Source organism: Cervus elaphus, chromosome 1 (assembly GCF_910594005.1).
Source record: "Cervus elaphus chromosome 1, mCerEla1.1, whole genome shotgun sequence".
Classification (NCBI taxonomy): Eukaryota; Metazoa; Chordata; class Mammalia; order Artiodactyla; family Cervidae; genus Cervus; species Cervus elaphus.
In genome coordinates, this window is record NC_057815.1 from 38442343 (window position 1) to 38454357 (window position 12015).

The following is a 12015-nucleotide window of genomic DNA, read 5'->3' on the forward strand; positions in this document are numbered from 1 at the left end:
CTCGGTTTGGGGCAGTGCCAGAGGGCGCATTGGGATATTCTCATGCTTCAGTCCGATGGGAAACCTTTGACCCACCCGCTTGTCAGGGACTGAGTGTGGGGACCCCGGATTCAGTGATTGAAGCCCCGCGTTGAGAAGATTGTATGACCTCCAGGGCCAACTGTCTGGAGACCCAGCGAGGGCGCTATCAACCACCTCCCTCACCCTAGCCGGAAGTCAAGGTGTGTGCCCAGAAGAAGGGCGTTTTCCACCTCTCGCCCACCACCTTCGCCAAGTTCCAAGGAAAGGGCGAAGACCGGGGCTCTCCGCAGCCCGCGGAAGGGCGCGTTTCTTCTGGTTGCTCTAGGGATTCCTGACCTCAGCTCCGCCCTCTAGAGTGGAGCGGTCAGCAGAGAGGAGGCACTTTGGGGAGCCTTCTCCAGGCTCTCACTCGCCCCCTGAAGACTTTGTCCCGAACTGAGCGCAGTTCTTGCGGAACTGCTCCCAGCCAAGGTTCCCTGAGGGGACAAGGGGCTGGGGGAAGGGGGACGGCGGAGAAAGGAGGGGTGGGGGGAAGCCCAAGGGATGCTCAAGACAGGGAAGAAAAGTTTCCCTCGCGCCTCGACCTTGGCCTCCAGGGGTCGCGACAGCTAAAACGGGGGCGTCTCCCCTCGACGACAGATCCCCGCGGGAGCCTCTGGCACTCGGTTCACCCGGGCCCGCGAACTCTGCGCCTGGAGGCGAATCGCAGTCTGGATGCTCAGAAGGCCTGGAGGCCCCAAAGCGCTGGGTTTGGGCACCGCGAAAACGACCTTCTAAAGCTGACGCCGGGGTCCAGGGGTGCCGTCTCGACCCCCGAGAAAAAAGTGAAAGGCGAGATGACACGCATTCATGGGGCAAACGCTGGGAGACCAAAATCCCGAGCCTGGAAGCAGCAGGGAAACACGAAACCTGTTCCCACTGGAGATTAACATTCTGGGGGTTGAAGATGGGGGCAGCTCCTCGCCCCTCATCTCCATTGCCCCCAATGAGGCGTCCATGTCCCTGGTGCGCCTCTCCACGAGCTCCTCCTTCTCTCCTCTCCGCTTGGCGGGTGAGCGGCGGCCGCCAGCGCCCCGGCAGCAGCTAGATGTCAGGCGAAGCCCGGAGCGCGGCGCACGGGGAAGGGAGGGGACGGCAGGAGAGGGGAGGGGTGGGGCGGAGAGCGCGCGCGGGCTCGGCCAGTGCGGGGGGGTGGGCGGGCGGAGCGGGGGGACGGGCGGGAGGGGGGAGGGAAGGGGGGCAGCTGTGGGCAGGGAGCCGGGCTCGGCCGCCAGCACTAAAGATGGAGAGGCGCCGGGGCCTCGCAGGGGAGGGGGCTCGGCGTTGACGTGGGACGCGGCGGAGGCGCCGCAGCCGGTGGTGATTTGCTAACCTCGCAGCACAGAGGAGTTGAGGGCGATGAGAGCGGGTACTGCGAACTGCCGGGCGATGCCGCCGCTACCGCCGTGATACCGAGAGCAACAGTTCCCCAGCAACACCCCTCCCCGACAGAGGCACACACCCCCAAGAGGCACGCACACCCACCCCACGGCACCCGGCTCGGCAGTGGTGAGTTGGGGGCCAGGGAGAGGCGCACCGCCCAGACAGAGCTGTGCGCCCGGGCGCCCCAGGGCTGGAGAGGTCTGGGGGGGCGCGCTCGCTTCGGCCACTCGACCGCTGGGCTTTTGCCTTATTTTATTCGGCTTGTTTCCTTCCTTCTGCTGCAGCCGTCGCCGCCGGCGGTTGGGGGTCGGCTGGAAGGGAGAGCCCTGGCTGTCAGCTTGGGCGCAGTTGCCTCCCCAACCCTTCCACTCCAGGGCACAGTCGGGGTGAGAGGTGGGGGCCAGAGCGATCTGCGGGGCCGGGAGGCACATGCGGAGGGCTGGGAATTGGAGGCTTTGTACCAGCAGGGGCCGGCGGAGGAGCCGGGAGCCTGTGGGTGCTCATATGTATGCCGACCGGTGCGCGGGCGCGAGATAGGGCTGTGGTTTATTTGTGTGTTTATTCGCCCGCCAGCTGGGAAGCTAGAATCGGAGGATCGGAGGAGTGGTTTGGGGGGGCGGAGGGGAGCCGGACTGGGACTCACTTGGGTTTTGTTTCTCTCTGGAAAACGTGGTGGGCTCCTTTTTCTTGATTGGACTTGATCCCCCCGGTTTTGGGGGGAGGGGCTCGGTGGTGGAGCGCTGGAGTGTCTCCAGCGCTCCGGGCCCTCTTCGGCTCTCGGCGGGACCGGCCGTGGCGCCGGAGCTCGCTGTGCGCTCCCGGCAGCGCTCGGTGGGTGCTCCGCTCTGCACCTGATGCGTTCGGGATGCCTTTCCCACCCCGGCGCGCCAGCAGGTCGCTCTCACAGCCCCTCGAACACTCCCTCACGCGCTCGAAATGCGCACGGTCTCGCCGGCCCGCGGACCCGCTGGAACGCACAGACGCGCTCAGCACCGACTCGCTGGCCGCTCCCCGGAACGCTCGCAACGTGCCTGGGCCGGGCGCGCCTGCTGCTGGCGCCACCCGCCCGAGGCCGGGGACCTTGCCCGCCGCTCCCGGGGATCCCCGCCCTGGGTCGGAGAGAGAGGGCCCTCAGATCCCTTCTCGCCTTTCCTCCCACAACTCGTTGTCGGGCTTTTGTGCTTCCCCTTCGCCTCAAGGCGAGTCCGCCTTCTCGCCCCGGCGTCCGGCCCTCCTGGACTCTTGCCTTTCGCCCGGGTCTCTTTCGCTTTTCTTCTTTCCTAACCCGGTTCCCTTTCTTGTTGCTATCTGGCTTCCCCGGAAAAGTTGCTTCCCCAAGTTTGCTGAAGTCGTCTCCAAGTCTCCGTGGGGGGTGGCTGGGAACTGGGTGGGGGGTGGGGGTCTGGAAGGTGTGAGCGCGCGATCGATCCCCGGAGCTCGAGCTGGTTAGCCCTGGCTTTCCGCCGTGACGAGGGGCACGGCGCTGCAGCCAGCACCAGCCGGTTCCCGGGCGCCGAGCCGCGGGTTTCAGGGACGGCTGATCAGGGCACCCTGATTTCCCTCAGGACCCACGGTGCTTGCTTTGGGGAAGGAATTCGGGTAGACCAGCTTCCATTCTTTCGATTCCTACCTCCTAGTTCTCTGAAACCCGAAGTCTGCGGGGAAAGCGCATGGTGCCAAGGCACTTGGGAATGGTCACCGCCCCCCCCACCATGGCCTCGGTTCCCACCCCAGGGTGGGGAGCAAAAGTGTCTTCTTGATTGACCGTCCTGTTAACCCTTTCTAAGTAAGATTTGTGGCTCTGGAGTCAATAGGTTTCCTTTTGGGGGCGGAGGCCAGCAGTGTTCCAAAAGGAAGAGCCCTTGCTCTGCTGTTGCTTCCAATTGATTTCACAGCAGTGTTGGCCACAGCCAGGCCGAGGCTGGGAGGGACCTGGGCCTGTGAGGTCTTTCAGACAAGCTTTAGACAGGTTTGGGAGACCCAGAGCCCTGTTACTGATCCCAAACAGCACTTCCAGAGAGGCCTTTGTCTCCAGCCCAGTCTTCCCTTCATGCTGGTAACTCACACCATAGATGCTGGTGCCAATATCACCTCTCACCCCTCTGAGCCAGGTCTAGCAGTCTGGCATCAATTCCTCTTTGGGTCATGGGACTTGCCCACTCCTGGGAGCCTGTGGGACACACTGGGAGTTTGTGTTCCCAGCACATGCACTCCTGGCTTTAGGGGTGCATGTTTCCTAGGGATCTCTCTGTAGGTCCTTCAGTATCTAGCCTGCATATTACAAATCCTCCTCACTACTGGGCACTTGTGGGCAGGAGTTAAGTGCGGCACGTTATGTAAGTGCGGCACATTATGTAAGTGTGGACATGTGTACTTGGGGTTTCCCAGGTAGTGCAGAGGTAAAGAATCGCCTGCCAGTGCAGGAGATGCAGGAGACACGTGTTCAACCCCTGGGTGGGGAAGATCTGCTGGAGGAGGAAATGGCAACACACTCCTGTAGTCTTGCCTGGAAAACTCCTTGGTCAGGAGCCTGGCAGGCTACAGTCATGGGGTCTCAAAGAGTTGGACACGACTGAGCATGCATGCAGTCACGTGTGCTGTTTCTGCTTCTCTGGCTGGTGCATGCACACATACATGCACACGACACAGTTGAGATTTTGGATTACTTACACAATCACTTTGAGGCACCCATGATTGGAAGTGAGCCAAGCTAGTACATAGACTGCGTGTGTGTATTTCTCTTAGGGCCTAAGGAGAGGGTCAGGGCGTGGGTTCATCAGTACTTTGCAACTCTGAGAAGAGTGGAAGGGCAGAGGCCCAGGAAGGCATTAACTGAGGGTGAAAAGGTGGGCTGGAGGAGGAGAACCTTGCCTGTAGATTTCTTTGAGCTGTGACTCTAGGCTGCTAGCCCCAGCTAGGCTGGGCGTTGTTCCTGGGGCTACCACAATGAGGCAGGATTTAGAGAAACTTCGTTTTGAAGATGAGATTTGCTGCACAAGGGGTTGAAAGTGAAATTGAGTGCTCACACTGACTAGAAGAGGGGGTTAAATTCTTACTCATTTAAATTAAGCACTGGGCATCTTCTCAGAATCATTGTTGACTTTGCACAGGAGCCCCCCACCCTCAGACTTAAAGAAAGCTCAGGACTCACAAGACTCCACTGTAATTTTCATTTTACTTCTTCTAACAGATGTCATAGACCAGTGAATTAGGCATGTGCTATGTAGCAGAAACTTCTCTTTACTCCTATCATCCTCGGGCCTGTAAAGGCAGTCATGTAGGTTTCTAGAAAGCCCTTTCGCTCTATTAAAATCTCCAGGACTGTCTTGCTGCAGGTTTGGGTCAGGGGCTATTGATTGAATTCTTACTTTTAGGGACAGTAACTAATTTATCTTTTGTTCTTGCATCTCTTTTGCCTCTTTCCCGATTTCTCCCCTCTAGCCCTCCTCATTGGCCCAGGAAACGCACCCTGCCCCGCCACGCAGAGCCAGGAAGGAAAGAGAGCCTCATGCCTAAGCCTCGGGGAGCACCATGGATCTGACAAAGATGGGCATGATCCAGCTGCAGAACCCCAGCCACCCCACGGGGCTCCTGTGCAAGGCCAACCAGATGCGGCTGGCCGGGACGCTGTGTGATGTGGTCATCATGGTGGACAGCCAGGAGTTCCATGCCCACCGGACTGTGCTGGCCTGCACCAGCAAGATGTTTGAGATCCTCTTCCACCGCAACAGCCAGCACTATACTCTGGACTTCCTGTCTCCCAAGACCTTCCAGCAAATTCTGGAGTATGCATACACGGCCACGCTGCAAGCCAAGGCAGAGGACTTGGATGACCTGCTGTATGCCGCCGAGATCCTGGAGATCGAGTACCTGGAGGAGCAGTGCCTGAAGATCCTGGAGACCATCCAGGCCTCAGATGACAATGACACGGAGGCCACCATGGCAGAGGGCGGGGCTGAGGAGGAAGAGGACCGCAAGGCGCGCTACCTGAAGAACATCTTCATCTCGAAGCATTCCAGCGAGGAGAGTGGCTATGCCAGCGTGGCGGCCCAGAGCCTCCCTGGGCCCATGGTGGACCAGAGCCCTTCCGTCTCCACCTCATTTGGCCTTTCCGCCATGAGTCCTACCAAGGCGGCGGTGGACAGTCTGATGACCATAGGACAGTCTCTCCTGCAGGGGGCTCTTCAGCCGCCCGCTGGGCCTGAGGAGCCGACCCTGGCTGGGGGTGGGCGGCACCCTGCAGTGGCTGAGGTGAAGCCGGAGATGATGCAAGTGGATGAGGTGCCCGGCCAGGAAAGCCCTGGGGCCGCGGAGTCTAGCATCTCAGCTGGGATGGGGGACAAGGTGGAGGAAAGGGGCAAGGAGGGGCCCGGGACCCCTACTCGGAGCAGCGTCATCACCAGCGCCAGGGAGCTGCACTACGGACGTGAGGAGAGCGCTGAGCAGCTGCCGCCTCCGGTCGAGGCCGGCCAGGGGCCCCCGGGCCGACTGGAGCCCCCTGCGCCTCCAGCTGAGAAGCACCTGGGCCTCTACCCCGTGTTGCCCAACCACAAGGCCGATGCCGTGCTGAGCATGCCGTCCTCGGTGACCTCGGGCCTCCACGTGCAGCCCGCCCTGGCTGTCTCCATGGACTTCAGCACCTACGGGGGTCTGCTGCCCCAGGGCTTCATCCAGCGAGAGCTCTTCAGCAAGCTGGGGGAGCTGGCTGTGGGCATGAAGGCCGAGAGCCGCACTGTTGGGGAGCAGTGCAGTGTGTGCGGCGTGGAGCTTCCTGACAACGAGGCTGTGGAGCAGCACAGGTAGGCCTCTCTGCCCCCGTCACCCCCAGCCTGAATTTCTGGCCCCGGGCCCGCCTTCGTTCTCGGCTGTCCCCTAGTCTTGGGGCCTGGCTCCCTTGTTCTCTTTGCTATTTGTGAAAAACCATCTGGTGGGGGCACTTTCCAGGTGTGTTGAGAGAGCTTCGGGTCTTTCCTAAACAAGGGGGAACTTATGTGCCCAGTTTTGTTTAAAAAAAATTACGATTTTTGTTTATTTATTTTTTGATCATGTCAGGTGGCTTACAGAATCTTAGTTCCTCGGCTGAGGATTGAACTTGCGTCCTCGGTAGCGAAAGCTTGGACTGCCAGGAAATTCCTTTCGCTCAGAGTCTTTACTAAGCTCTTTCTGCTCTTTTTCATTTGGGCTCCCGTTTTGCTTTTCCTGCTGTTGGGTCGCTTTTCCTGGGCCTGGAGAGACTCCTAAAGTGGAGGGTGGGAAAAGTGGGGTGAGGAGGAGGGGCCCGTGGCCAGAATCTGGCCACTCTGCCAGGTTTCAGGTACCTGAGTTCCCCTGCTGTGGTTCCTGCCAAGGCAGGCGCGTCTGCAGCTCGGGAGGAGGGGAAGGGCTGCAGTCTGCTTAGACCCCAGAGCAGCTGCAGGTTCCAAACATTGTTCCTGGTGAACCTTCATCACCAGGAATGTTGCTTCCTCTCCCTTTTCATTCTCTGTCCCTGTGAACACATTTCGGGGGAGCTGATTTAAATTCAAGGGAGAAGGATGGGTATGAGAGACATTGGTTTTGCAGCTTGCAGTCTTATTCTTAACCCATCCCTACTCACATTGAATTTAATACCACTTTGGGCCAGCATCGGCTTCCCTCTGGCTTCTGTTTCCTTCTCTGTGAAATAGCTTTTATGATGTGCCTGGTTCAAGTGCTTTTTGTGGGGTCATATTTTTGTTAATGGCAGTTTTCCCAAGTAGATGATGTTCTTGTCCATAGGGAGATAATAAGACCTTTTCCCAGGGTCATGTAGATACTGAGAGGCAGAGCTGGATTCAAATTCAGGTTAACCTTCTTGCACTTTGCTGCCTCTCGGAGTTATTCAGTCTGAAAGAGTGTCTTGTCTGCAGAACGGAGGGTTTTGAAATTGCTCATCGGAAATGGAGTAAACACAGAGGGACTCTGTAGTGAGTGTGACGTGCCCATCACATTACCCTCCAGTTCCTGGGTCAGGCGAGGGGTGTCAAGAAATCCAGTTTCTCTTCGTCATCTGTGATAACATTTCCCTGCACACTCTCTTGTCTGCTGTGCTGCAGATCTTGGGTGGATTCTTCAGTTTTGCACTCCTCTCCTCCCTGCCCGCCCCCCCTCAAATTCTTCTGTTGACCATTCAGGAGGGGGTGTGGGGGAGAGGAGGTGGGGACATGGAGTTGGAGGCACTTGGAGGTCATCTGATTCCACCAAGCTGAGTCGGAACCTCCTCCAACACTGCTTAATCCGGTCTTCTGAGACTTACCTTGTGGAAAGTGCCGCTGAGCTCCACGTAGCTGATTCTCTTCCGGTTGGGTGCGAAAAATAACCGCCACTAAGGTGTGTCTTCGTGATGCCTGTACTGCTCAGAAACAGACCGAGGTTGTGTTTGTTTTTGCTCACACTTTCCTAAAGAGGAAACCCTCTCCCCAAACTTGACCAGATACGTTGATCGCCTTCTCCGGATGTGAATTATCTCAGTTATGTGCTATGAGAAATGGGGTATAGTGGAAAGCAATTTTAAAACGGATATATCATTGACGTATGACAATTTCAGGTATATAATGATTTGGTATTTGAATATTTTATGAAATGATCACTATGATAAGTCGACTTAGTTAAAATCCATCACTCTGGATAGTCTGAGAATTTTTTTTCTCGAGCACTTCTAAGATCTACTCTTTTAGCAACTTTCATTATGTAATGCAGTGTTGTTAACTATAGTCCTCATGTTGTGTGTTATAACCCCAGGACTCATTTATTTTTTGACCACCTTTGACTACCTTTTCCCATTTCCCCCAACCCCTGTTCCCTGAAAAGTAGGTTTTTTTTTTCCTGGCTTCCTGGGTCCTTTTTGCTTCTCTTTACCTGAGATAGGGCTGCAAAAGATATTACTCTCCCAGGAGTTTTCTGTGGGACCCTTGTTCCTCTGGGGCGAGCTGGAGGGTTGGCTGTGTTCTATCCGCCCTCCCCACCAGAGCATGGGTAACAGAACTAGCCATGTCTAGCACTGAGAGCTTGGCAACGTTATGTAACCTTTCTGAGTCTTGCTTTACTTTCTTTAAAATGGAGGTGTTCTGCAGGGTGGGGTGCTGAATTAACGAAGCAACACCTGGAAATCCCTGGAGCCGTGACTGGCACTTAGTAACCAAGAGGGTGAGGGCTGGGCCCTCGGTGTCCCCCTGTCTCCCTTGGGTCTCGTCTCTGCTTCGCCCTCGCGGCTCTGAGTTTTACGGTGTAGTGTCCGCGGCCCTGCCATCAAGGGGCTGAGTTGGCTGGGAGGTGGTGCAAAGGATGTTGCCGTTCTTCTGAGCTTGTGATGGTGAGGCGCCGGTCCTGGCATCCTCGGCGTCATGCCCTGGGCTGCTGACACGGGAGAATGTGCTACTGACTGAGGATGGAAAGTGGGCTGCCGCCGCCCCAGAGGCTGGAGCCTGGGGCTGTGCCCTGGGTGGAAAGCTGTGGGGTCCGAGGAGACAAGGGATGGAGAGAATGTTCCCGCGTGCTTTCCTCCCTGGCAGCCCCTGGCTCCCGATCTGATGCGCTTTCAGGAGGCTTCACCTCTGACCCTCTCTCTCTCAGACCTCCAGGATGAGGGTGCTGCTTCCCAATTTCCTACTGTTCTCTAGTGTAAAGCTGCCAGCATAACACAAACAAAAAGTCCAGACAAAACAATCAGAGTGGGAGATTTTGATGTCAGGAGGCTGTGGATGTGATAGTGATGAACATGATGAAGTAACAGTCTAGAGGATTTATTTTATTTTGTTGCTAAGCCAGTAGGCCAGAGCATTGGTAAAGGTTAGGTACCTGCTTGCCGTTGTAGTCGCTTTTCTTCTTGCGGGGCGGGGGCGGCAGGTGATGGGCAGAAGGGCACGGAGAGGAAGGAGGGGGAGAGTGCAGGGAAGGGAGACAGGCAGGAAGGTGTGTGATAGAATCACACCAGTGTGCTTTCCTTGTGACTTGGTTCCAAGCTGGGGAGAGGGGAGCCTGTCGGGGTGACAGACAGTTGGAGTGAAACTTTGTAAAGTTATGGTCCCTGCAGTGCATGGTGAGATGTAAAAGCAGTGTCAGATGTAGTCTGATGGATTGATGGAAGGCCCACACAGAGATGCTACCTGGGTAAATCAAGTGGGGCTTACCTGCCTAAAGGATAAGGAAGGAAGTCAGAACAATCAGAGGGCCTGCTGGATAAGCAGATCTGTCTCCAGGCAGATGCAGGAGCAAGTGCTGGATTCTAAAACCTCCCCAGCAGGCTCACATCGCAGAAGATAATGTCTGAGGGAGGGAGGGTCTCTTTGGGAAGGTTGGACTCTTCTTCTCTAAATTTCCCTGGTTGCTCAGATGATAAAGAATCTGCCTGCAATGTGGGAGACCTGGGTTCAATCCCAGGACTGGGAAGATCCCCTGGGGAAGGGAATGGCAACCCACTCCAGTATTCTTGCCTGGAGGATTCTGTGGACAGGGGAGCCTGGCAGGCTATAGTCCAGGGGGTCTCAAGAGTCAGAGACGACTGAGTGAACGAACACTTTGTTTAAACTTGATCTCTGTTCTGTCTCCTTCTCTCCCTGAAAGGGTGGGCCTGGTCTGCATGTCACCTTGTCTGGATCTGATCTGGGGACCAGCTGAACTAGGCCAGGTGCAGTCTCTGTCTCAGACTTATGTACATGTGAAAAGATGATCTTGAATAATGTGATTGACTTAGGAGTCAGCACAGCCCTCGTGGGCCTCAGTCTCCCCAGGCTCATGAGCCTAAATCTTTTTTCTTTTTTATGGCCATGCCGCGTGGCTTGAGGTATCTTAGTTTCCTGACCATGGATTGAACCCTCGTGCCTCCTACAGTGGAAGTGAGTAGTCCTGACACCCTGGACTGCCAGGGAATTCCCAGCCTGGTCTTAATATGTTTCTGAATTAAAGTGCCACAGAATCAGAGTGGGATCTGGTTTCCCAGGAACCTCTGGATCTCCTGCAGACAAACCCTCGGATCAGCACTGTGTGTCCTGCATACACACAGGAGGAGCTCTTGTCTGGTTCTTGCAGGCATGCTCAGGAACCCCAGAGGTGGTTCCAGCCCTGTCAATGCACTCAGGAGTTCAGAGGCTCCCCAGGCCAAGTCCAGAGTGCATGACCATGTCACTGAGCCATCAGGTTCTGCCTGGCCCTTGCCTTGGCCTCTTTCAGATGGCCAGCTGCATGGTTTTCAGTGGTTGACCATGTAGAGGGCCAGTCACTGTTGACCTTGGTTTTGGCCACTTGGAGAATTTAGATGTTGCCCTGAACTCTTGGTCTCTTCTCATCATTCTGCCAGCTTTAGGCACCGCTGAGGTCATACCAGATTCTATTTGGAAAAGAGCATCCAGTGGCATAATGATAGCCACAGTAGTAATATTTTTTTTTTAAGTTAGTTAAATTTATTTTTATTTATTTATTTTTTGACCATGCCATGCGGTATGCAGGATTTTAGTTCCCCAACCAGGGACTGAACTCATGCCCTCTGCAATGGAAGCGCAGATTCTTAACCACTGGACCACCCTGGAAGTCCCAGCAGTAATATTAACAATGCCTTTTATCAGTTGTCTCACTTTTTCCTTTGCTAAGCTCCTGTTTTAAAAATACTTAATCTCTTTATTTTTGGCTATCCTGGGTCTCTGATGCTGTGTGGACTGTTCTCTAGTTATGGTGATCAGGAGCTACTCTCCGTCGCGGTGCACAGGCTTCTCACTGTGCTGGCTTCTCTCGTCGTGGAGCATGGTCTGGAGGGCTCATGGGCTTCAGGAGTTGCAGCACATGGGCTTGGTAGTTGTGGTTCCCGGGCTCTAGAGCACAGGCTCAATAGTCGTGGCGCGTGGGCATAGTTTCTCGGCGGCACGTGGGGTCTTCCTGTACCAGAGCTCGAACCTGTGTCTACTGCATCGGCAGACGGATTCATAACTCCTGGGCCACCCAGGGAAGCCCCTGCAAAGCACCTGTAATGACTTTGTCTCTCTTAACCTCCCAGCCTCCCCTCAGGGGGTGCAGGTCTCTCATTCCATACCTGTGATGAATTAGTCTGAAAACCTCTGAAAGCTAAAAGGCTTTGTGTAAGTTTGCAGCGAACTCATTTAGCGGCAAAACCTGATCTGAACTGATGTGAGGCTATATTTATCTCGCCTATTTTGAATATTCATATATTTTGCTGCAAAAATATTAATGCGTTTGATTACGGAGTGGTTCCCTAGACTACTCTGGGCCTGGTGAACACTCAAGTCCCCATAGTACCTTTTAAAAATCTGAGCAGTTCGGATTTCCAAAGCACCAAGGATTTGGGTAAGGGATTGTCACCGTCATCAGCTCCAACTTACAGATGAGGAAAATGGGCTTTGAGTGAGTAAGTGACATGCCCAAGGTCACATAGCTATCTATAAATGGCTAGAGACAGGAGCTCGGCTCACCTTCTAATTCGCAGTCCTGGGTGTTCCGCGCCAGGCCATATAAGCACATGGGCATTGCCATTCTAGGTCAGATCCATCTGACCTAGTCTTTGGGTGCCAACACCATCCCTAAGATACCACCGTCGGAGGCTGCAGC

General features: G+C 55.5%; 2 protein-coding genes across 4 annotated transcripts in view; one reads left to right on the plus strand and one right to left on the minus strand.

Moving 5' to 3' along the window:
* Positions 1-426: 426 nt before the first annotated feature.
* On the minus strand, positions 427-1874 carry LOC122701684 (translation initiation factor IF-2-like). Its single transcript, XM_043914898.1, has 4 exons — positions 1434-1874; positions 931-1388; positions 606-748; positions 427-497 (listed from the first exon to the last, which is right to left on the minus strand). The coding sequence occupies exons 1-4, from the start codon at positions 1872-1874 to the stop codon at positions 427-429; spliced, it is 1113 nt and encodes a 370-aa protein (XP_043770833.1).
* ZBTB16 (zinc finger and BTB domain containing 16) overlaps positions 1243-12015 on the plus strand; it is a 198610-nt gene continuing 187837 nt past the window's right edge. The window contains exons 1-2 of one of the 3 annotated variants that reach the window (XM_043899661.1): positions 1243-1569; positions 4885-6242. In XM_043899661.1, coding sequence (XP_043755596.1) covers positions 4975-6242 — 1268 coding nt within the window. In that variant the 5' untranslated portion in view covers positions 1243-1569; positions 4885-4974. The other 2 variants (XM_043899681.1, XM_043899671.1) reach the window with 2 other exon arrangements.

Bases quoted from the DNA above. Each gene is read 5' to 3' on its own strand.
- LOC122701684 (XM_043914898.1), bottom strand. From the start codon at position 1,874: ATGTGCCTCCCGGCCCCGCAGATCGCTCTGGCCCCCACCTCTCACCCC. The intron at 749-930 runs GTTTCGTGTTTC...TGGGGCCTCCAG, and splicing joins TTAATCTCCAGTGGGAACAG to GCCTTCTGAGCATCCAGACT. The intron at 498-605 runs GTCGAGGCGCGA...TTGTCCCCTCAG, and splicing joins CGCGACCCCTGGAGGCCAAG to GGAACCTTGGCTGGGAGCAG.